The following is a 26,126-nucleotide window of genomic DNA, read 5'->3' as shown; positions in this document are numbered from 1 at the left end:
CTGTGGTGGGACGGCGTCGCCTCGGACAGGCAGAAAGGCCAGGTAACGGTGCCCTCAGGGTGTCCTGACCAGGCAGCTGAGAGCAGATGCCCTGGGGGTCCCGGGGATGACCCTTCAGGAAGCTCCTGGGTTGTGCCCTGTGTGACCAGGTCAGGCTGCATAGACCAGGAGGCCCCAACTGTGCTGAGCTGTGCCCAGGGCCCATTTAGTACAGGTGTATGGTCAGCCCCATGCCCAGGGGACAGGTTTGTGTTTGATCCTGCCTTTCTGGTTCCTCCTGAAAAGTTGCAGCTCTGGCAGCCCAGCTGGACACTCAGCTGGTGTGAATGGGGTCACTTTTGACCCTGGGCACATCAGGGTGACCCTGTGTCCACACCCTCTGACTTCCATTATGAATCTGCGTGGCTCCCATGGACACTGGAGCCACTGACCATCCAGGGGTGCAGAAGTCCCTGTGGATTACCCTTCTGATTAATTCTGTATCACAGTGGGTCAGAGGCCATGGTCCTTGGAGGGGCAGTCTGGGGCCAGGTCCTCTCCCCATCTCCATGTCATCACAGGATGGGGCTAGCCTCTTCAGCTGCATGTGAATTCATTGAGAGCATGATTAATGTTAAATTCCCAATTTAGTTAATTATATAAGAGCTATAATGATCTTCTTGCTCAAGACTTGGGGAGGGAGGTGGGAGGGGGTTCAGGATTGGGAACACGGAATTAAAGACAAAGTAAAAAAAAAAATACATGAAGCTTCTAACGTTTATTTTCAATTGGTTTAAGTAAACCATATCTTGGATTAAAATAAATAAATAGTGTTAAGGAAATGGGTAAACAATATTAACAGAGAGATAACTGGGGGAAGCTGAAACTCTAGTTCTTTGGCTACCTGATGAGAAGAGCCAACTCATTGGAAAAACCTTCATGCGGGATAAGATTGAAGGCAGGAGGAGAAGGGGATGACAGAGGATAAGGAGCTTAGATGGCATCACCAACTCAGTGGACATCCGATTGAGCCAACTCTGGGAGATAGTGAATGACAGGGAAGCCTGGAATGCTTCAGTCCATGGGGTTACAAAGGGTCAGAGATGGCTGATCAACTGAAAAACAACAATCAGTGGAAAGATTTATGGGAGGGGAGCGTTTTTTACAACCCTTGCAACACTTTCATAACTTTGAAATTATTTCAAAACAAAAGTTGTGTACCTGTATGTATGCCTGATGAAGCATCAGCCACGGCCAGGTGCCGTTCTCAGAGCTAGACACAGTGCTGACCAGGACAGACAGTGTCCTGATATTTGCAGAAGAAATGAGGCTGAGGAGTCTGAAGGAAGGACCTGGAGATGCAGTAGGCATGAGACTAGCAAACAAAAATGGTTCAGCCTGGGAGGTGTAACATGGCATTTCTCTCTGCCCATCACGCCAAGGTCCACCAGCTTGTGGCTAAAGGTCGCCTGGAGTTTGTCCTCGGAGGCCAGGTCATGCACGACGAGGCCGTGACCCACATTGATGACCAGATCCTCCAGCTCACAGGTTTGATTATTCTTCTCCAGACCAGAGTCCCTGTGGCCTCCTGCGAGTCTGGGACTGGGTGTCTGAGCCCTGGTCCTGAGCTCTGTCTTCCCCTTTCAGCAGGAGACTGTGCCCAGTCAACACTGATTACTGGCGCCATGTCCATGTGTGCCCAAGTACAGAGGATAAGGGTGTGGATTCTAGACGAGCCAGCCTGGCTGGTTCCTGACTCTGCTAACTCCCAACCCTGTGACCCTGGGCAAGGATGCAGCCTCAATAAGCCTCAGTTGCCTCCTGTATAAAAATATTTGATAATGATGTATGATCTATCTCAAAGGGGTGTTATAAAGTTTAAATAGAAATAATTCAAATAGATCACATTGAGTACAGCATGTGGGTCTCTAGTCAATGATCAATAAGGGTCAGATGCCATCTCTGCCATCACCTCACCCACCAACTGTTCAACCATACCAACACCTCCAGCACCACCACCATCACCACCATTACAACTGCCACCATCCACACCCGCACCTGTACCACCTCCAACAACACCACTTCCAAGTCTGTCATGAATGCCCAACACCACCATCACCACCACTAACATCTTGGCACATCATTGTGTAATTTATAGCACCAGCACCTCCAACATGAGCGCCATCACCATCACCACCATCACCAATGTCACCTGTATCTGCGCCTGTACCACCTTCAGTACTACCGCCTCCAAGTCGTAGTGAATCCTCCAGCACCACCACCATCACCACTAACACCTCAGCCCATCACTGCATCGCTTCTAACACCAACACCCCCAACCAACACCAAAATTACCACCATTACCACAACCTACCCATCCTGCACCTCTTCCAAAACCACCACATTCCCCACCACTATTCGCATTCCGACCACCATCAAAATTAAAAGTGTGTTAATTATTTTAAACACCATTCTTGTAGAGAAGGGGACAAAAGGAAGCAAATGTAGAAAAATATGGGAAATCTATTGAAAATGTATTCATTTCCCATTTCCCCATTTCTCATTTCACCTCCAATTCAATACCCCTTCTAACACCAGTGCATACAACCACTCTCTCAACTGTTACATCCACACCATCACAACACCAACACCTCTACTACCATCCAGATCTCATCACCTTCACCACCCCAAAAACCAACAGCCGCTCGTCTACCGCTAACCTTAGCCCCCTGCCACCAGCAGCACCGTCTCCACCACCACAAGCAGCACCTGGATCACCAGCACTGTCACCTTCATTTTTTTTTTTTAATTTTTAAACTTTACAAAATTGTATTAGTTTTGCCAAATATCAAAATGAATTCGCCACAGGTATACATGTGTTCCCCATCCTGAACCCTCCTCCTCCTCCTCCCCATACCATCCTCTGGGTGTCGTCCCGCACTAGCCCCATCATCCAGTATCATGCATTGAACCTGGACTGTCAACTGACATACATGATATTTTACATGTTTCAATGCCATTCTCCCAAATCTTCCCACCATCTCCCTCTCCCACAGAGTCCATAAGACTGTTCTGCATCATCAGTGTCTCTTTTGCTGTCTCACCACAGGGTTACTGGCCATCTTTCTAAATTCCATATATATGCAGTATACTGTATTGCCTTCTGGCTTACTTCACTCTGTATAATAGGCTCCAGTTTCATCCACCTCATTAGAACTGATTCAAATGTATTCTTTTTAATGGCTGAGTAATACTCCATTGTGTATATGTACCACAGCTTTCTTATCCATTCATCTGCTGATGGACATCTAGGTTGCTTCCATGTCCTGGCTATTATAAACAGTGCTTTTGAACATTGGCATGTGTCTCTTTCCCTTCTGGTTTCCTCAGTGTGTGTGCAGAGCAGGGGATTGCTGGATCATAAGGCAGTTCTATTTCCAGTTTTTTAAGAATCTCCACACTGTTCTCCATAGTGGCTGTACTAGTTTGCATTCCCACCAACAGTGGGAGAGGGTTCCCTTTTGACACCCTCTCCAGCATTTATTACTTGTAGACTTTTGGATCGTCCATTCTGACTGGTGTGAAATGGTACCTCATAGTGGTTTTGATTTGCATTTCTCTGATAATGAGTGATGTTGAGCATCTTTTCATGTGTTTGTTAGCCATCTGTATGTCTTCTTTGGAGAAATGTCTATTTAGTTCTTTGGCCCATTTTTTGATTGGGTTCTTTATTTTTCTGGAGTTGAGCTGTAGGAGTTGCTTATATATTTTTGAGATTAGTTGTTTGTCAGTTGCTTCATTTGCTATTATTTTCTCCCATTCTGAAGGCTGTCTTTTCACCTTGCAATAGTTTCCTTTGATGTGCCTCTTTTAAGGTTAATTAGGTCCCATTTGTTTATTTTTTTTTTATTTCCAATATTCTGGGAGGTGGGCCCCTAGAGGATCCTGCTGTGATGTATGTCAGAGAGTGTTTTGCCTATGTTCTCCTCTAGGAGTTTTATAGTTTCTGGTCTTATGTTTAGATCTTTAATCCATTTTGAGTTTATTTTTGTGTATGGTGTTAGCAAGTGTTCTAGTTTCATTCTTTTTACAAGTGGTTGACCAGATTTCCCAGCACCACTTGTTAAAGAGATTGTCTTTAATCCATCGTTTCTTGCCTCCTTTGTCAAAGATAAGGTGTCCATATGTTCTTTATCTCTGGGTTTCTATTTTGTTCCATTGATCTATATTTCTGTCTTTGTGCCAGTACCATACTGTCTTGATAACTGTGGCTTTGTACTAGAGCCTGAAGTCAGGTAGGTTGATTCCTCCAGTTCCATTCTTCTTTCTCAAGATCCTGGCTATTTGAGGTTTTTGTTTTCCATACAAATTGTGAAATTATTTGTTCTAGCTCTGTAAAGAATACCGTTGGTAGCTTGATAGGGATTGCATTGAATCTATAAATTGCTTTGGGTAGTATCCTCATTTTCACTATATTGATTCTTCCAATCCATGAACATGGTATATTTCTCCATCTATTAGTGTCCTCTTTGATTTCTTTCACCAGTGTTTTATAGTTTTCTATATATAGATCTTTAGTTTCTTTAGGTAGATATATTCCTAAGTGTTTTATTCTTTCCATTGCAATCATGAATGGAATTGTTTCCTTAATTTCTCTTTCTGTTTTCTCATTATTAGTGTGTAGGAATGCAAGGGATTTCTGTGTGTTGATTTTATATCCTGCAACTTTACTATAGTCATTGATTAGTTCTAGTAGTTTTCTGGTGGAGTCTTTAGGGTTTTCTATGTAGAGGATCATGTCATCTGTAAACAGTGAGAGGTTTACTTCTTCTTTTCCAATTCGGATTCCTTTTATTTCTTTTTCTGCTCTGATTGCTGTGGCCAAAACTTCCAAAACTATGTTGAATAGTAATGGTGAAAGTTCCTTGTCTTGTTCCTGACTTTAGAGGAAATGCTTTCAATTTTTCACCACTGAGGATAATGTTTGCTGTGGGTGTCATATATAGCTTTTATTATGTTGAGGTATGTTCCTTCTATTCCTGCTTTCTGGAGAGTTTTTTATCATAAATGGATGTTGAATTTTGTCAAAGGCTTTCTCTGCATCTATTGAGATAATCATATGGTTTTTATCTTTCAATTTGTTAATGTGGTGTATTACATTGATTGATTTACAGATATTGAAGAATCCTTGCATCCCTGGGATAAAGCCCACTTGGTCATGGTGTATGATCTTTTTAATGTGTTGTTGGATTCTGATTGCTAGAATTTTTTGTTAAGGATTTTTGCATCTATGTTCATCAGTGATATTGGCCTGTAGTTTTCTTTTTTGTGGGATCTTTGTCAGGTTTTGGTATTAGGGTGATGGTGGCCTCATAGAATGAGTTTGGAAGTTTACCTTCCTCTGCAATTTTCTGGAAGAGTTTGAGCAGGATAGGTGTTAGCTCTTCTCTAAATTTTTATAGAATTCAGCTGTGAAATCTGGACCTGGGCTTTTGTTTGCTGGAAGATTTTTGATTACAGTTTCAAAAAGAACAAATGGGTCTGTTAGAATTTCTTCCTGGTCCAGTTTTGGAAAGTTGTACTTTTCTAAAATTTGTCCATTTCTTCCACGTTGTCCATTTTATTGGCATATAATTGTTGATAGTAGTCTCTTAATCCTTTGTATTTCTGTAAAAATCTGTTGTGATCTCTCCATTTTCATTTCTAATTTTATTGATTTGATTTTTCTCCTTTGTTTCTTGATGAGTCTGGCTAATGGTTTGTCAATTTTATTTATCCTTTCAAAAACCAGCTTTTGGCTTTGTTGATTTTTGCTATCTCTCTTTTGTTTCTTTTGCATTTATTTCTGCTCTAATTTTTTAAGATTTCTTTCCTTCTACTAACCTGGGGTTCTTCATTTCTTCATTTTCTAGTTTTTAGGTGTTGAGTTATCATGACTTTTTCTTGTTTCTTGAGGTGTGCCTGTGTTGCTATGAACTTTCCCCTAGGACTGCTTTTACAGTGTCCCACAGGTTTTGGGTTGTTGTGTTCTCATTTTCATTCGTTTCTATGCAAATTTTGATTTCTTTTTTTATTTCTTCTGTGATTTGTTGGTTATTCAGCAGCGTGTTGTTCAGCCTCCATATGTTGGAATTTTTAATAGTTTTTCTCCTGTAATTGAGATCTAATCTTACTGCATTGTGGTCAGAAAAGATGCTTGGAATGATTTCTATTTTAGCACTATCACCTTCATGGTGACCTCTAACACCCCAACCGCTTCCCGCACCACCACTTCCAGCACCACCACCAAAACCTCCAGGGCTAACTCTACCACCTACTGCACAACCGCCATCATCCATGCCAACAGCCTAACAGAAAACTGACAAACGTTACCACCACCTCTACCATCCTCACTACCACCATCATCACCACCAACTCCATTTGCATCATCATTATCCCTGTCAACACCACAACCACGGGCATCACAGCCATCACACCAACATAGCTCTCATCAATACCACCATATCACCACCATCGCCTCTTCCATATGCATTACTAACACCACCACGGTCGCACCACCATCACCTTCACAACCTCCATCACCACACATACTGCCACGAAGGGCACGTTCTCCTCTGCTTAACAGGTGTTTTTCACAGGCATCACTTCACTCACCCCGGAAGGCAGGGTGTCCAGAGGGCATCAGGCTCGCAGTCTCTTTCGCAGAAGAGACACTAAGACTGAAGCTACAGGAGGGCAGAGTGTCAGTGGGAGAGCCCGGTTGACTGCAATGTGGGCTGGGCGCTAGCCCACTGTCACTCCACTGAAGTCGGACCCTGTGCAGGACATCACGATGGCACTGGGCTCTCTCTTTGGATTTTCTTACCTCGTCTCTCCTCTCAACTCTTTAATCGGTGCTTCCTTCCTTCTGAGTTTCTACTGCCTTATTTCTAGATGGAAGTGATAAGCTCATGGGAATCTTTATGTTTTACCATAGAAACTCCCCTGTCTGCAAAATGCAGCCTCAGGCCTCACCTCCTGCTTTCCTCCTGTTCCTTCTGCTTCCTGCTTCCCAGATCTGCCCCTAAGACAAGGCCTCCTGTGGTTCAGAACAAAGTTTCCTGTTGTTTCCAGTCAGACTCACCTAGGGAGTCTCATGTCCAGGAACCTTCCACTGGGGCCACAGTGCTCAAGTACCTCCCCTCTTCACTGTGACCTACAGTTTGCTTCTGGCAGTGACCGGTGTCTGATTCTTATCTGGGTCCCCAGGGCTCAGTCCAGGATTTGACCAGCCAGGGCTGGTGGGCATAGAGGGAGGGAAAGGGCACTGAGCTGTCTTCCTCCGGGTACCTACAGAATCATCATTCCTCATCTCTGGTCTCAGACCACCATGCTCACCTTCTTAAACACCGCACAGCTGACCCTGAAAGGCAGACCAGAGGAGCCAGAATCTAAGCTAAGATAGGTTCCCGTCACTGGGGCAGGAAGGGCTGTGGACCTCTTGATCCTCCCCAGGATATTCTCTGAGGCTCCATTTCCAACACCATCAGGCTCCTGGGACCCTCAGAGGATGGGCCCTGACTTCATCTCATGATGACCTCCTGTTCTAAAAACAAGGCATACACTTCCTTCCTTCAGTCCTGGTCGCAGTCCTGGAGATGGGGAGACTTACAAAACCCATTCTTGGAAGTTGAATATGAGGCAGAAATGCTGCTGAAACTTATATGAATCACGCTGCCAGTAGGTGATGGTCGCATTCTTTTTAAAAAGTTCCTTACTGTTTCTTATTATGTATATTATTGAGGTGCGGGTGACTTATAGGGTTTTAGGTGCAGAGCAATTGATGCAGGTGTACATACACACATATTATTTTTGAAATGTTTTCTATTATAGGTTATTATGAGGCATTAAATAAACTTCCCTGTGCTGTACAGTACACCTTTCTTGTTTGTTGCATACCTGTTTTTTAATTAAAAATCTAGCATTCTATTCATCCTTAGTCAAACAACTGAAATCAAAATGTCATGCATTTTTTATTTAGGCAGAAATTCATAAATATTCTAAGATATATAAGTATATGTTATGCATATTATATATATATACACACACACACAAAAGCATTGCTACTACAATTGAAGAAGGGGTGAAAAAGAACAAAAAAAGAGATGCAGAAATTGGAAAACAAAAACTAAATGAAGTGAGAAGCACTGAATATTAAATAGCAAAAGTGAAACAAACTAGATAAAACTAAAAGATCACCAGTCCAGGTTCGATGCAGGATACAGGATGCTTGGGGCTGGTGCACTGGGATGACCCAGAGGGATGGTACAGGGAAGGAGGTGGGAGGGGGGTTCAGGATGGGGAACGTGTGACCCATGGTGGATTCATGTTGATGTTGGGAAAACCAATACAATATTGTAAAGGTTAGCCTCCAATTAAAATAAATAAATTTAAATTTAAAAAAAAAAAAAAAAATAAAAAGATTCTGGAAAAAAACCACACAAAAAACTAAAAGATCATCATATAGTCTAGTTGTTTTTTAACTATTGTGGTTCATTAGAAACGTATCTGGAGCTCTGGAGGAAAAAAGCAATACCTGGTCGTTTGTATTTAAAAAAGAGATTCCAGGAAAATTCTGATACATATCTGCAGTTTAAAAAGTGATTACAGGTTTTTCTATTAAATGGTAGTTTTGGTGATATAGAGTTCTATAATTTTTCTGTTGAGTAATCATGACACAATGGTATTGAGTAATAGTTACATAATCACAAAGGTAAAAGATCTTATCAGTTTTCACAATCAATAGCCAGAGAAAAAATAAAAGATAATTACAATTACAAACGATTATGGGAACATGTTTAACCTAACAATATAAAATAGGAACAAATTATTTGCTTGGGTTAAGCAGACTGACCTTGTAAATGGAGGTTTTCATGCATTTACATTTGAGGTGATTATCAATATGTTTGATCCAATTACCATTTTCTTAATTGTTTTGGGATTATTTTCTGTAGATCTTTTTCTTCTCTTGTGTTTCCTGGCTAGAGAAGTTCCTTTGGCATTTGCTGTAAAGCTGGTTTTGTTGAGCTCTCCAACAAATGCTAAAGGATCTTCTCTAGACAGGAAACACAGAAAGGGTGTTTAATTCGAACCCAAAACAACAAAGTAAATGGCAATGGGATCATACTTATCAATAATTACCTTAAATGTAAATGGGTTGAATGACCCAACCAAAAGACAAAGACTGGCTGAATGGATACAAAAAGAAGACCCCTATATATGTTGTCCAGAAGAGACCCACCTCAAAACAAAGGACACATACAGATGGAAAGTGAAGGGCTGGAAAAAGATATTCCATGCAAACAGAGACTAAAAGAAAGGAGAAGTAGCAATACTCATATCAGATAAAATAGACTTTAAAATAAAGGCTGTGAAAAGAGACAAAGGACACTACATAATGATCAAAGGATTAATCCAAGAAGAATTTATAACAATTATAAATATATATGCACCCAACATAGGAGCACTGCAATATGTAAGGCAAATGCTAACAAGTATGAAGGGGGAAATTAACAATAACACAACAGGAGTGGGAGACTTTAAGACCTCACTAATGCCTATGCATAGATCAACTAAACAGAAAATTAACAAGGAAACAAAAACTTTAAATGATACAATGGATCAGTTAGACTTAATTGATATCTATAGGACATTTCACCCCAAAACAACAAATTTTACCTTTTTCTCAAGTGCACATGGAACCTTCTGCAGGATAGATCACATCCTGGGCCATAAATCTAGTCTTGGTAAATTTAAAAAAAAATTGAAATCATTCCAAGCATCTTTTCTGACCACAATGCAGTAAGATTAGATGTCAATTACAGGAGAAAAACTATTAAAATTACAACATATGGAGGCTGAACAACACACTGCTGAATAACCAACAAATCACAGAAGAAATAAAAAAGAAATCAAAATATGCATAGAAACGAAGGAAAATGAAAACACAACAACCCGAAACCTATGGGACACTGTAAAAGCAGTGCTATGGGGAAGGTTCAAAGCAATACAGGCTTACCTCAAGAAACAAGAAAAAAATCAAATAAATAACCTAAGCAAAAGTTGCTTTAGGTGTAAATAACTCTATGCCTAAAGCAACTAGAAAAGGAAGAAATGAAAAACCCCAGGGTTAGTAGAGGCAAAGAAATCTTAAAAATTAGGGCAGAAATAAATGCAAAAGAAACAAAAGAGACCATAGCAAAAATCAACAAAGCCAAAAGCTGGCTTTTGAGAGGATAAATAAAATTGACAAACCATTAGCCAGACTCATCACAAAACAAAAGGAGAAGAATCAAATCAACAAAATTAGAAATGAAAATGGAGAGATCACAACAGACAACACAGAAATACAAAGGATCCTAAGAGACTACTATCAGCAACTATATGACAATAAAATGGACAACTTCGAAGAAATGGACAAATTCTTAGAAAAGTACAACTTTCCAAAACTGAACCAGGAAGAAAGAGAAAATCTTAACAGACCCGTCACAAAGCATAGAAATCGAAACTGTAATCAGAAATCGTCCAGCAAACCAAAGCCCAGGACCAGACGGCTTCACAGCTGAATTCTATCAAACATTTAGAGAAGAGCTAACACCTATCCCACTGAAACTCTTCCAGAAAATTGCAGAGGAAGGTAAACTTCCAAACTCATTCTTTGAGGCCACCATCACCCTAATACCAAAACCAGACAACGATGCCACAAAAAAAGAAAACTACAGGCCAATATCACTGATGAACATAGATGCAAAAATCCTTAACAAAATTCTAGCAAACAGAATCCAACAACACATTAAAAAGATCATACATCATGACCAAGTGAGCTTTATCCCAGGGATGCAAGGATTCCTCAATATCCACAAATAAATCAACGTAATACACCACATTAACAAATTGAAAGATAAAACCCATATGATTATCTCAATAGATGCAGAGAAAGCCTTTGACAAAATTCAACATCCACTTATGCTTAAAAACCCTCCAGAAAGCAGGAATAGAAGGAACATACCTCAACATAATAAGAGCTATATATGACAAACCCACAGCAAACATTATCCTCAATGGTGAAAAATTGAAAGCATTTCCCTTAAAATCAGGAACAAGACAAGGGTGCCCACTCTCACCACTACTATTCAACATAGTTTTGGAAGTTTTGGCCACAGCAATCAGAGCAGACAAAGAAATAAAAAGAATCCAAATTGGAAAAGAAGAAGTAAACCTCTCACTGTTTACAGATGACATGATCCTCTACATAGAAAACCCAAAGACTCCACCAGAAAACTACTAGAGTTAATCAATGAATATTGTAAAGTTGCAGGATATAAAATCAACACACAGAAATCCCTTGCATTCCTATTCACTAACAATGAGAAAACAGAAAGAGAAATTAAGGAAAGTACTCCATTCACCATTGCAGTGAAAAGAATAAAATACTTAGGAATATATCTACCTAAACAAACAAAAGATCTATATATAGAAAACTATAAAACACTGGTGAAAGAAATCAAAGATGGCACAAATAGATGATGAAATATACCATGTTCATGGATTGGAAGAATCAATATAGTGAAAATGAGTATACTACCCAAAGCAATCTATAGATTAAATGCAATCTCTATCAAGCTACCAACAGTATTTCTCAGAGAACTAGAACAATAAATTTCACAATATGTATGGAAATACAAAAAAGCTCGAATAGCCAAAGCAATCTTGAGAAAGAAGAATAGAACTGGAGGAAACAACCTGCCTAACTTCAGGCTAAACTACAAAGCTACAGTCACCAAGACAGTATGGTACTGGCACAAAGACAGAAACATAGATCAATGGAACAAAATAGAAAGCCCAGAGATAAATCCATGCACCTATGGACACCTTATCTTCGACAAAGGAAGCAAAAATATACAATGGAGAAAAGACAATCTCTTTAACAAGTGGTGCTAGGAAAACTGGTCAACCACTTGTACAAGAAAAAAACTGGAAATAGAACTGCCATACGACCCAGCAATCCTACTGCTGGGCATTTTTTCCATTCTTACACACCGAGAAAACCAGAATTGAAAGAGACATGTGTACCCCAATGTTCATCGCAGCACTGTTTATAATAGCCAGAACATGGAAGCAACCTAGATGTCCATCAGCAGACAAATGGATAAGAAAGCTGTGGTACATATACACAACGGAGTAGTACTCAGCCATTATAAAGAATACATTTGAATTAGTTCTAATGAGGTGGATGAAACGAGCCTATTATACAGAGTGAAGTTAGTCAGAAAGAAAAACAATAATATCATATACTAACACTTATATATGGAATTTAGAAAGATGGTAACGACAACCCTATATGCGAGACAACAAAAGAAATGCAGGTGTATAGAACACTCTTTTGGACTCTGTACGAGAAGGCAAGGCTGGGATGATTTGAGAGAATAGCACTGAAACATGTATATTATCATGTGTGAAACAGATCACCAGTCCAGGTTTGATGCATGAGACAGGGTGCTCAGGGCTGGTGCACCGGGATGACCCAGAGGAATGGGATAGGGAGGGAGGTGTGGGGGGGCTCAGGATGGGGAACACATGTACACCCATGGCTGATTCATATGAATGTATGGCAAAACCACTGCAATATTGTAAAGTAATTAGCCTCCAATAAAAACAAACACACACACACACACAAAAAACAGCTGGTTTGATGGTGCTGAATTCTCTTCACTTTTGCTTGTCTGGAAAGCTTTCAATTTCTCCATCAAATCTGAAGGAGAGTCTTGCTGGTAGAGTAGTCTTGGTTGTAGTTTCTTCCCGTTCACCACTTTAAATGTATCATTCCATTCCCTTCTGGCTTGCAGAGTTTCTGTTGAGAAATCAGCAGATAGCCTGATGGGAGTTCCCTGGCATGTTGTTTGTCGTTTTTCCCTTGTTGCTTTTAATATTTTATATTTGTCTTTAATTTTTGTCAGTTTGATTACTGTGTATCTTGGTGCTCTCCTCTTTGGTTTATCCTTCCTGGGACTCTCTCTTATCTCTTTCTGGGACCCCTATAATGCAAATTTTGGTGCATTTAATGATGTCCCAGAGGTGTCTTAGTTTGCCTTCATTTCTTTTCATTCATTTTTCTATATTCTGTTCTGTGGCAGTTATTTCCACCATCCCATCCTCCAGGTCATTTTTCCATTCTTTTGCCTCAGTTATTCTGCTATTATTTCTTTCTAGTGTATTATTCATTGCTGTTTGTTCTTTAGTTCTTCCAGGTCTTTGGAAAACATTTCTTGCCTCTTCTCCATTATTCCCCAAGATCCTGCATCATCTTCACTATCATTATTCTGAATTCTTTTTCTGGAAGGATGCCTATCTCCACTTCATTTAGTTGTCTTTCTGGGGTTTTATCTTGTCCCTTATTCTGGGACATATCTTTCTGACTTTTCATCCTAATTAACTTTCTGTAATGTGGTTTTTGTTCTAGCCACTGTGGAACTGTGGCTCTTTTTGCTTTTTCTGTCTGTCCTCTGATTAAAGAGGCCAAGAGGCTTGGGTAAGGTGCCCGATGGCAGGGACTGACAGTGGGGAAAACTGGATCTTGCTCCGGGGGGCAGATCATTGCTCAGTAAAGCTTTAATCCAATTATTTGCTGATGAGTGGGGTTGCACTCCCTTCCTGATAGTTGTTTGGCCTGAGGTGAACAAGCACTGCGGTCTACAGGGTCTATGGTAGGGTTAATGGCAACCTCCAAGAGCATTTACAGCAAGGGGGACCTTCCAGGACTGTGGCTCTCACTGCTTCTGTCTCCAAGGTGAACCCTGGCTGACCCAGGCCTCCTCAGCAGACCCTCCAACATTAGAAGGTAGTTTGGTTCAGCATCCTGGAGGGTTACTGCTCCTTTCTTGGAGGTCTTGGTGTGTGCAAGATTTTGTTTCTGTCCTCCAAGACTGGAGTATCTGTTCCCCCTATTTCTGTGGAAGTCTGATAATCAGATGCCGCTGGCCTTCAAGGTCAGATTTCCTGGGGATTCCCAGGCCCTTTGTTGGTTCCCCAGGCTGAGAAGCATGACATGTGTTTGAGAACCTTCACAGAAGTGGGAGGACTTCTTTGGTATTACTGTTCCCCAGTTTGTGGAGAATCTTACCCCACAGGGATGGCATTTCATTATATTGTGATTGTACCCATCCTTCAGGCTCAATATATAGCATTGTACAGGTGGTAGTTACAAAAACCATCCTCAAGAAAAAGAGATGCACCACAGAAAATGGTTGCCTGAGGAGGTCTTACAAATAGATTAGGAAAGAAGAGAAGTGAAAGGCAAAAGAGAAATGGAAAAATATGCCCATCTGAATGCAGAGGTCATGGAAAGATATGTCCTTCTGAATGCAGAGTTCCAAAGTATAGCAAGGAGAGATACAAGAAAGGTTTCTTAAGCAAAGAAATAGAGGAAAACCGCAGAATCGAAAAGACTAGAGGTCTCTTCAAGAAAATTGGAGATACCAAGGGAACATTTCATGCAAAAAGATGGGCACATAAAGGAAAGAAATGATAAGGAACTAACAGGGGTATAGAGGAGATTAAAGAAGATGTGGCAAGAATACACAAAGGAACTGGAGAAATAAAGTCTTGATGGCCTGGATAATCACGATGGTGTGGTCACTCACCTAGAGCCAGACAGCCTGCATTGTGAAGTCAAATGGGCCTTAGGAAACATAGTATAAACAAAGCTAGTAGAGGTGGTGGAATTCTGGCTGATCTATTTAAAATCCTAGAAGATGATGCTGTTAAAGTGCTGACTCAATAGACCAGCACATTTGGAAAATACAGCAATGGCCACAAGACTGGAAAGGGTCAGCTTTTATTCCAATCCCAAATAGGGGTAATGCCAAAGAAAGTTGAAACTACCATCAGTTGCTCTAATTCCACATGCTAGCAATATAACGTTCAATATCCTTCAAGCTAGACTTCAATAGTACATGAACCGATAACTTCCAGGTATTCAACCTGGATTTAGAAAAGGCAGAGGAACTGGAGATCAAATTGCCAACATCCATTGGATCATACAAACAGCAAGAGAATTCCAGAAAAACACCTACATCTGCCTCACGGATTATGCTAAGTCTTTTGACTGTATGGATCATAGGAAATAGAAAACTCTTCAAGAGATGGGAATACCAGATCACCTTACCTGCCTCCTGAGAAACCTCTACGTAGGTCAAGAAGCAACCGTTAGAACCAGACATGGAACAACAAACTGGTTTCAAACTGACAAAGGATTACACCAAGGCTGTATATTGACACCCTGCTTATTTAATTCATATGCAGAATGCATCATGAAAAATACCAGACTGGAGAAGCACAGGCTGGAATCAAGATTGCAGGGAGAAATATCAGTAACCTTGATATACAGATGACACCACCCTTAGGGCAGAAAGTGAAGAGGAACTAAAGAGCCTCTTGATGAAAATGAAAGAGGAGAGTGAAAAAGCTGGCCTAAAACTCAACATACCAAAAATTAAGATCATGGCATTTAGTCCCAACACTTCATGGCAAATAGATGGGGAAACAATGGAAAAGAGTGACAGATTATTTTCTTCGGCTCCAAAATCACTGCTGAAGGTGACTGCAACCATGAAATTAAAAGACACTTGCTTCTTGGAATAAAAGCTATGACAAGTAGACAGAATATTAAGAATCAGAGACATCACATTGCCGACAAAAGTCCATATAGCCAAAGCTATGGTTTTCCAGTAGTCATGTATGGCTGAGGGAATTAAAAAGGGCTGAAGGCTGAAGAATTTGTGCTTTCGAACTGTGGCTTTGGAGAAGACTCTTGCGAGTCCCTTGGACAGCAAGATGAAACCAGTCAAGCCTAAAGGAAATCAACCCTGAATGTTCTTTGGGAGGACTGATGCTGAAGCTGAAACTCCAGTGCTTTGGCCACCTGATGCGAAGAGCCAACTCATTGGAAAAGACCCTGGTACTGGGAAAGATTGAGGGCAGGAGGAGAAGAGGGCAACAGAGGATGTGATATTGGACAGCACCACCAGCTCAATGGACATGAGTTTGAGCAAACTCTGGGAGACAGTGAGAGACAGAGAAGCCTGATATGAGCAGTCCAAGGGAATGCAAAAAGTTGGACCCCCCTCAGCTTTCAGACACTTAGAAACAACCCCCGTTTGACAGTTACAGAAATAAGGCAAAATAGGCGTTAAACCAAGTTAAAACATAATCAAAATGAAAAGTTACATTATGTCCACAGTTAAGGTACAATATGTTATATCAGTCCTTCTTAGAATTTTTTGATGTCATCAGATGAAGAAGAGTTGAAGAAAGTCTTTTCCTTGAAGCAGAGAAACCCACCATGGGAAGCCCTCAATTAATGAGGAGGTTGAAAAGTTGAAAGCTGAGTCACATAGTTAATTTTAAGGCTTCAGGATCTATGACAATATCTGTGCACAAAAACGGTCTGTCATAGAGACAGGTCCTTCTTCTTAAGGGGAGTTCAAGCCATCGTTAAAGCTACAGGGAGAACATTAAACCAACTGTCTCATGTTTCCTGAGTTTCCTACACAGATGCCTCTTAATAATGTCATTAGCCTTTCCAACTTTTTCTGAAGATTGGGGTCTCCAGGAACAGTGTAAGTGATATTCTATTCCTAGAGCTTTTGACACACTTTGAGTTACAGCAGTTTTAAAGATGGAGCCATTGTCACTCTGAGTTTGAGAGTTTAAGATCTCACTTACATCATGAGAAATCAGTACAATAAGATTTTGTCTACTAATAAGCTTAGGAGCTTTAGGCATTAGCAAAACAATAGCGTCAATTATCCTTTAAGCAATGTAGCCGTAGCCTTTTTTTCAGTAACAAACAAACTAAACTCTGATCCTGTGGGTAAGCTCAAAGCGGGAGCCTGCCAGAGAGCAGTTTAGAGTCTTAAAAGCCTTTTGAGTTTCTGGGGACCAAACCAGCTTGTCAGTTTGGACCTGCTGAGTCTCAGTTATAAGTTAATATAAAGGCCAGTCAAGTTCTGCATAACCCAGAATCCAAATGGGGTAGTAACCTGTGATTCCTAAAACCCTCTCTTGTCTTAAAGTCATAGGTAGGGGATGATTAATATAGGTTTAACTCTAGAAAGTATCATTCAAATCAGTGACTGAAAAATATTTTCTCTTTCAGCAGTTTTAGACAATAAAGTATAAGGATTAGGCACTTATTATTTGTATATCTTGAAGAAGTCAAATAGGAAAAGGAGTACATCAAGGCTGTATATTGTCATCCTGCTTATTTAACTTCTACGCAGAGTACATCAGGAGAAATGCTGGGCTGGAAAAAGCACAAGCTGGAATCAAGATTGCCGGGAGAAATATCAATAACCTCAGATGTGCAGATGACACCACCTTTATGGCAGAAACTGAAGAAGAACTAAAGAGTCTCTTGATTAAAGTGAAAAAGGAGAGTGAAAAAGTTGGCTTAAAGCTCAGCATTAAGAAAACGAAGATCATGGCATCCGGTCCCATCAAATCATTAAATAGATTAAACAGTGGAACTCAGACTTCATGTTTGGGGACTCAAAATGGATGCAGATGGTGATTGCAGATGAAATTAAAAATGCTTACTCATTGGAAGGAGAGTTAGGACCAACCTAGATAGCAAAAATTCAAAAAAGCAGAACATTACTTTACAAACAAAGGTCCATCTAGTCAAGGCTATGGTTTTCCAGTAGTCATGTATAGATGTGAATGAGTTGGACTATAAAGAAAGCTGAGCATGGAAGAATGGATGCTTTTGAACTGTGGTGTTGGAGAAGACTCTTGAATGTCCCTTGGACTGCAAAGGAGAGCCAACAGTCCATCCTAAAGGAGATCAGTCCTGGGTGTTCACTGGAAGATGCCAAAGGAAACAATTTTGGTGGCCTGATGTGAAGAGCTGACTCATTTGAAATGACCCTGATGCTGGGAAAGATTGAGATGTTAGGAGAAGTGGTCAACAGAGGATGAGATGGTTGGATAGATCTTCACGACTCGATAATCATGGGTTTGTGTGGACTCACCTAGAGCCAGACATCCTGGACAGGGAGGCCTAAGCGTGCTGTAGTTCATGGTCACAAAACAAAGGACATGACTTAGGCACTAATTATTTGAACTAAAACAAGTCTTCATTTATCATTTGAGTTTTTTACTCCTAAAATAGGAGTGTTGTATGGACTGTTATAGAGAATTAACAGTCCTTATTCCTTTACATTTTTAATGATTGGCTTTAACCTTCCTTAAATTTGGGCTTTGATGGGCACTGTTTTTGATGTGGAAATGGGTGGTGAGGGTCTTTGAGCTTGATAAAGACAGGAATAGCATTTCATGCTCAACACACAGTTTTTGCATCAGCCCACACTTTGAGATTTACATTTTGTTCAACCAATGGGAAAGAAACAGAAAGCTCCATATGCATGAAAACAGAAGCCTGGACATTGTTCAGTATTTCCCTCCCCAGAAGAGGTGAGGGAGACTTCAGCACCATCAGAAACTTGTGAGAAAACAGCACAGAGTCCCAGTCACAGCTTAAAGGATGACTGAAATTATAGCATATGTCTCGTCCTGACAGTCCCATTACAGAAGTGGACTGGGAGGAAAGCGGACCAAGGTCTTCAGTGACCACAGAGAAATTTTCCTCAGTTTCCAAAAGAAATGGACAGGATTGGCCCTTCACAGTTATTAATACCTGGAGTTCCTCAGGTGTAATTAGGAGGGGAGCTTGTGCAGGGACCCAAAGCACCTTCAGTGACAATTATCTTGAGAGTCCAGCCCTGGGGCTACACCTCAGAGGGCAGTCTCTTCTCCAGTATGGTCTTTTGCAGACCAGACATGGAGCCAAAGGCAGCTTAGATGCCTGAGGACAATCCCGCTTGAGATGCCTCTCCTTTCCACAGTAATAGCAAGCCCATCCCTTTTTACCTGGGTCCCTCTGGGCATTTTGCTCAGGCTGTTTCAGAGCAGGTCTAACAGCCATTGTTGGGGCATCAGTCTTCTGACTGGCTATTTTTTCCTATTTTCCTCCTCATCTTCTCTGCCATAACATACTGTCTGAGCCAGCTGCAACAGTTTTTCTAAAGACTGATTTTGTCCAAACACCTGTTTTAGTAACTTATGGCAGATATCTGGAGCTGATTGAGTGAGGAATCTATTTTTTAGATAATTTCTCCATCTGAACTTTCAGGGTCAACATCAATAAATGTGTAGAAAGCCTCCCATAATTATCTAGGATTTTACCAGGAGTTTCCTTCTCTCCCTGTTCTATCTCAGCCAACTTACCATATTTAAAAGTCAGTGAGCACTCGCTTGAGTCCTGCAAGAATACATCAGCAGAGGGAGTCTGTTATGGGAACTGCTTGGCTCCAAGTAGGGAGGAGGGCTATTTCGTGTTCCCACTTTCTCCTTACTTAAGCCATTCTTTGCCAAAAGTAGTAGCTTCCCCCAAAACTCAAGCTCTTGAGTCAGGAGTCAGTGTCTGTCCCAAAACATGTGCTACATCTCTCCAAATAAGGTCATAAGGTAAAGTTAGTCCCATAAAGCCTTCCACATACCTTTTGGATCCTCTAAATAGTCTACTGAGACTGAGGCAACCCCTCCTAGAACCCTGCCCTGATTCTCAGCCTGTTCATTTGGGAGCCTCAGATACAGAGGCAAAGTAAGAGAACAGGAGGGAGCTGTAGGTTTCACACCCAAATCTGTATCCTTAGGACACAAGTCTGGAATGTCTCACAGACAGATTAAGAGCAAGACAGATGGCACTTGTACCCGTTTCTCTTGTTTTCTTCAGAACCGGTCTACTTGTAAAACAGTCTTGTAGTTAAGAGACACTTCAAATGGCCAGGATTCCCTATCTTTCACAGGATACCATGACCATTCAGTATCCCAGAAGAAGATCAGGCATGTCTTCCTAACCTCTGAGGATCAAACTTCTCCCAGCATCAAAAAACAAAAAACAAAAAACATTTTAAAGGAGTCGTTCTGGAACTGCTGGCTCCCATCTGTTAAGAGAGAAAAAGCGACAACCACAACCATGGTTTTTCCATCAGATGCATCCTTCCCTGCTCTAGATGGGGCTGTACACAGACTCTCCACCAAAGCGTTCCTTCCCTGGTCAGACTTTGTCAGTCCCTCACCGACGCAGGCATCTCCCTCGTCCCTCTCGGTTCTACCACTGAGGCGGGGTGGAGACGCAGAAGGGGCAGACCTGATAGGATCCCAGGCTGCTGTGGTCCCACACCACCAAAGCCTGTGTTTATGGGCCCTCTTCTCTGATGCCACCCGGGGTGGAGCAGAGGAGTTTCCCAGAATGTTCCCCAAGCCAGGGCTCCAGGGGAGCATCCATCATTCACATGCCTGTGTGCATTCCAGAGCACAGCCCTGTCTGCAGTAGAAGCAGTGAGTCATAAAGGGCGAACATCAGCCAAGATATCCCATCTGAGTGTAACCAGGCCAGTATATGCATACCCAGGAGGTGGTGGGGGGTTGGCCAGAGATTAGATTATATTGGGGGAAAACCCTTGGGGAATGGAATCAATGGCATATCAAATATGGGACTTTCTGCAGTCACCCTGATTTCTGCTCCTATGGGGTGGCTTTTAAATCATGCATTAAGATGTGACTAGACCAATGATTCTGGGAAGAAGTCCTAATATTAGCATCTATTTCACAACCCCTCCTTGCCTATTAGGTGGCATCCCAGCCCTGGAGAAGGGCACGGGGCCCTGAGGGAGTGAGGAAACTTATCTCTTTGCAGAAGGACATGGGTTTCTCTATGAAATATTTGGGGTCCGGCCGCAGATCTCCTGGCAGGTGGACCCGTTTGGTGCATCCTCCACGACCCCCACCCTCTTTGCCCTGGCGGGCTTCAATGCCCACGTCACCTCCAGGATCGACTACAACCTGAAGGAGGCCATGCAGGATAACCGGGTGAGTGGTGAGCCGCGTCTACTCATCCACTTGCTCACCATCAGAACTGAAAAAAGCTGCTGTGCCTTTAGGGATGGTGATGAGCTCCCCGTGTCTGGGGACATTCAAGCCGAGTTACAGACAGCCTGGCTGGCAGGTCCTGGCAAAGAGTCCTGCCCTAAGGAGGGTCAGATGAAGGTGCAGACAGGCGGCGTCTGGAGGGCTGATTCCTCCACCTCTTGTGGCTTTGGGAGGTCAGGGGGAACCGTGAGGAGGGGGCAGCAGAGGGGGATCTTGACCTGAACCCCTGAGAGCAGCGGGGGCGGCGAGGAGACTCAGGCGGGGCCTGGGGGGGAGCCGGCAGCCGTGTCGCCCCTGGGCCCTCACTCCCTTCCCTCCGGGATTGCAGCAGCTGCAGTTCGTGTGGCGAGGGTCCAGATCCCTGTCGGCACAGCGGGAAATCTTCACACACGTCCTAGATCAGTTCGGCTACTGCTCGTGAGCACCTGCCTCGGGCCAGTCCCTGTCCCAGCTCCCTCCCTGGACCACCTCAGCCACGCCCCTCATGGCCGGCCCTGAGGACACGCACTGAGCACCCATCTTACAGAAAGAATAACTGAGGCCTGGACCTCCAGCCAAGGTCCCGCGGTAGCAGCTGTAGGGCAGCTGGAGTGGCTCAGGCGATTGAGTCAAGACTTCCAAATTCTGGCACCAGCCCTCCTGTGGGTTGTCTGGAGGGAGGCCGTGGGTCCAGTCCCCTCTGCCCTCTGTTCCTGGGAGGCCATGGGTGGGGGCTGAGCCCCCATGAGTAGGGGAGGTGGGATGAAGTAGCAGCTGAGAGATGAAGGAAGGGGGACTCACTAGCAAGTTCTGGGTGCTCTGTAGGATCAGGGTGAGGTGCCCAAGTGCCCACAGGGCTCATACGGGGCATCTTCTGTCCACAAAGCTCTCATCTACCCACCACCGCACTGTCCACCCCCTGACGGGAGACAGCGGCCTCGATGCTCTGGCCTGCCTGAGCCCTGCCCGCCTCCCCGACCTGGTGCTGCTGCCATGTTCAGGGCAGGACCCCCTAATGCTCCTCTCTCTCTTAGTGAGGGATTTAACTGGGATGGCGAAGCCATCTTCCCAGGTACATCCCTGGAAGACATGTACCTCCAAATGCAAACCCCTGTCACGGAGGACAGCATCACAAACTTTACCATTCTCCTGGTGAATAATGTGTTTACTCGAGCCACCTGGTTCCGGACACCACACGTCCTCTGGCCCTGGGTAAGTTAGGGTCCCTGGCCCTGGTTCCTCAACTCTGTGCAGGTACTGCTCTCTTCGATCTGACCCCAGCACTTGGCTCCAGCCAGGATTGTGTGTCCACCTCTAACCATTCCAGTGTCCATCCAGGCAATGGGTCACCCAGCCCTGGCTCAGTCCTCCTTCCCTGCACCCCTGAGTCCTCACCCAGTCTACCAGCTTCTCCCCCCTCCCTGGATCATCCCCACAGTCTCCGCCTCCAAGGCAGCCCCTCCTTTACACAGGCTCCAGCTCCTCCCCAGCTCTCCCCTCCTTTCCCCTTCTCAATGCTGGGAGCAGAGGCCTCGGCCTGAATCCTGGCTCCCTACTCAGGGGCTGTGAGACTTGGGACCCTCTGAGCCTCACTTTCCTGAATTGTGAAATGGGCGTGATGACAGGACCTGCTGCATTGGCTGAATTTGTCTTATCATGAAAGGCACCCTCACGGGACAGTGCTGGGACACCAGTCAACATAGTTGTCACAGCTAAACTGGGCGGAGCACCTGCTGTGCTCCCAGAGGAGAGAGCTAGTGAGCCCTGTGGAGGCTTCAGTCCACCATGGGGAGAGGGGCGGTCGTGCAGATGAAGAGATGCTATCCCTGTGCAGGCTGGGCTCTGCACCCAGAAGGGCTGGGCATTGCTTCTGTCCCCTGGCTGCAGGGATGTGACAGGCAGTTCTTCAACGCCTCACTGCAATTCGCCAACATGGACATTTTAATGGATTACATCAATAGTCACACATTGGAGTTCAATTTCTCAGTGGAGTATGCCACGCTCGGCGACTACTTCTGGGCTGTGCACTCTGACCAAGTCGCCTGGCAGGTCCGAGACCACCGCGACTTTCTGCCCTATTCATCGGGTAGGAGCCTCTGGGGGTAGAGGGGGATTCGGTGCAAGGGAGATGTCACCAAAGCAGTGACATGTGGTTTCCCAGTCTCCTCAGCTCTGCCAGTGGAGCCCACAGGGCCACTGGTGCACAGACAGCCCTACCTCACCCACCTGCCTAACGTGGATTGCCTAGTGTGTGGACAGATACAGGCGAGCTCAGTGCTGTCCACTGTTCCTTTGCCGGTTCCTTTCTTTCACAAGAGAGGCTTGAGTGATGTCCAGAGGCAGCCATGGTTCCCAGCGGGGCACTGGCGGGGGTTGGTCATGCCCCTTGGGGACTTCGTCACGCCATCACCTTGGTGTCCAGGGTGAGGAGAGTGGTTTCAGGGATCTCAGCTCCCAACGGCCCTGCCAGTCTGCCCCCATGGACAACCAGAGGGACCTGGTGGAAGGCATGCCTCTCCAGACCCTGATTTTCCTCAGAGGCACACGGGGCAGCCAGCACTCCAGCCCTTCCATTCTGTGTCCTGACTTCTGGGCCCTCATCCCTCTACATCCTCCTCTGAAGTCCTCCAGGGCCCCTCCCACAGGCCATCCCAGGGGCCCAGGTGCTCACTGGGATTCTTTCCTCGTCACAGTCCTTCAGCACTTGGGCCTCTCCAGTCCTGCCCCAGCCCAGCCTGACCCTGCCAGCTGCCCAGGCCTTCCAGGGATCTCATACCATTGCTGATCTGGCTGGACCAGGAACCCTGAGATCACCTGCTGGCCTAGGCTGTGTCCCTGGGGACCCAGGCAGATCCATGCTGATCTATTCTTCCTCAGCATTTCCCAAGTGGGGTTCAGGGGCCTCTAAGGGCAGGCCCTCCCACCGACTCCTGGCCTTTCCCTCCTAGACATGCATCATGCCTGGACTGGATTCTATGCCTCCCGAAGTGGGCTCAAGGCACTGGCGAGGCGAGCCAGCAGTCTGCTGTACGCTGGGGAGTCCATGTTCACGCGCTACGTGCTGTTGGCTCCCCACCCATACCTGGACCCGGCCTGGGGCCTGCAGCAGCTCCAGCAGCTCCGCTGGGCAGTCTCCGAGGTAACACAATGCCTCCCAGAGACAGGACAGGATTGGCTATTCCGGGGCTGTGTGCTTCTCCCTCCCTAGGTCAGCACACTTCCCTGTCCCTCGTCACTACAGGACTCTTTTACAGATGAGAACACTGAGGTCGCCTTTGGTCACAAGACCATGCATGATGAAGCTGCCCCAAGGCGAGGACCATGGCCTGCCAGGGTCCAGCTGTGGTTCAGTAAGATTTAAAGCCAGACTGTCCCAGAGCAGGAAGGGCAAAGTGGAGCAGCACTTGGTGTCCAACAATCCTGGCTGGATTCAAATCTCAGCTCAGCTCTATGAGCTCAGGATTTCCCTCTCTGAGCTCTAATTTCCTCCTTGAAAAATGAGAACTACATGCTCACTCAGGACACTAATGGGACAGTTGAATGTGATAATACACGTATGCTGGTGGGCTCTGTGGCCGACACAAAGGAAGTTGATCATGAATCTCCATCTTTCTTTTTCCCCACTGTGCAGGAGGGAAACTGAGACCCAAGATCTCCTAAAACTTGTCTCCTCTCCAGTCAGAAATGGGCCACACGGCCCATGAGATTCATACTCACTAAAGGGAATTGCTGGCAGGACCAGTCATTGTGCAGGGTGTGATGGGATTGATTTTAGCATCCATCAGGGTGGGCAGACACGTGGATTCACCTCATGGGGACTCAAGTTTCCCTTCTGGGAAGAGGAGACCATCCATCCTACATGGTGCAGATGAGTACCAGGCCATGTGTGGGGCTTGTCTGGAGCAGGTTATCAGCACTTATGGGATGACAGGGTCACAGAGGGTAGCTGGGCAGGGTCCTTTCCAGAAGTCTGTTTCTGTCCAGCATCAGGGACACAGCTATGTGTTTTCCCAAGGTCAACAACACTTGGACAAGATCATCAGCCGCTCTAGCCTCAGATTCCTCTTCTGTAAAGTGGGAGGATGGAGAAGGCAATGGCACCCCACTCCAGTACTTTTGCCTAGAAAATCCCATGGATGGAGGAGCCTGGTAGGCTGCAGCCCATGGGGTCGCTAGAGTCGGACACGACTGAGTGACTTCACTTTCACTTTTCACTTTCATGCACTGGAGAAGGAAATGGCAACCCACTCCAGTGTCCTTGCCTGGAGAATCCCAGGGACGGGGGAGCCTGGTGGGCTGCCGTTTATGGGGTCCCACAGAGTCAGACACGACTAAAGAGACACAGCAGCAGCAAAGAGGGAGGAATCCCCAATTCTCCAGCAGCACCTACTGAGAGGGAAGCGGAGTCAGGCCCCTGTGGGCATCAGGACAGCAGGTGCTGAGCAGAGGCTGGCCTGACCCCACTCTTGTCCTGCTCCTGTGGGGATCCAGGTCCAGCACCATGATGCCATCACCGGAACTCATGTCCCAAATGTGGGTGACATGTTTGTGGAGCATCTGAGCACCGGGATGCAAGGGGTGCACAAGCTGATGGCCTCCATCATCCAGGACAGGTCTCCAGCGCACTCAGGTAAGCGAGGCCCCTGGGGGCACAGTGGGCCATGGCAGGTGTCCGCCCCAGTCTGGGAAGAGAGCCTGAGGGTCAGGGGACGGGCTAGGACACCTGAGCTTCAGACTCGAGTCCCGTCCAGGGGAGGCTCTCATTTTGGCATAAGCTGGGCAGTTGGCTTAAAGCTCAACATTCAGAAAACAAAGATCATGGCATCCGGTCCCATCTTTTATGGGAAATAGATGGGGAAACAGTGGAAACAGTATCAGACTTTATTTTTCTGGGCTCCAAATCATGGCAGATGGTGACTGCAGCCATGAAATTAAAAGATGCTTACTCCTTGGAAGGAAAGTTATGACCAATCTAGATAGCATATTCAAAAGCAGAGACATTATTTTGCCAACAAAGGTTCGTCTAGTCAAGGCTATGATTTTTCCTGTGGTCATGTATTGCTGTGAGAGTTGGACTGTGAAGAAGGCTGAGCGCCGAACAATTAATGCTTTTGAACTGTGGTGTTGGAGAAGACTCT

The 26,126-nt window shown here is 44.5% G+C and overlaps 1 protein-coding gene across 1 annotated transcript in view; it reads left to right on the top strand.

Annotated features, from left to right (window-relative positions):
• Nucleotides 1-6: 6 nt before the first annotated feature.
• The window catches only part of LOC102271787 (epididymis-specific alpha-mannosidase-like), a gene marked incomplete at its 5' end in the record, with an annotated part of 41,498 nt that continues 15,378 nt past the window's right edge, over nucleotides 7-26,126 (top strand). The window contains 8 exon segments of the mRNA XM_070371880.1: nucleotides 7-42; nucleotides 1,422-1,527; nucleotides 20,777-20,949; nucleotides 21,338-21,426; nucleotides 21,990-22,200; nucleotides 22,876-23,074; nucleotides 23,937-24,127; nucleotides 25,480-25,618. Of these exon segments, the coding sequence (XP_070227981.1) occupies nucleotides 7-42; nucleotides 1,422-1,527; nucleotides 20,777-20,949; nucleotides 21,338-21,426; nucleotides 21,990-22,200; nucleotides 22,876-23,074; nucleotides 23,937-24,127; nucleotides 25,480-25,618 (1,144 nt within the window).

This window comes from Bos mutus, chromosome 6 (assembly GCF_027580195.1).
Source record: "Bos mutus isolate GX-2022 chromosome 6, NWIPB_WYAK_1.1, whole genome shotgun sequence".
Taxonomy (NCBI): Eukaryota; Metazoa; Chordata; class Mammalia; order Artiodactyla; family Bovidae; genus Bos; species Bos mutus.
Note: the sequence above shows the minus strand (reverse complement) of the source record. Positions and strands in the feature narration are given on the sequence as shown.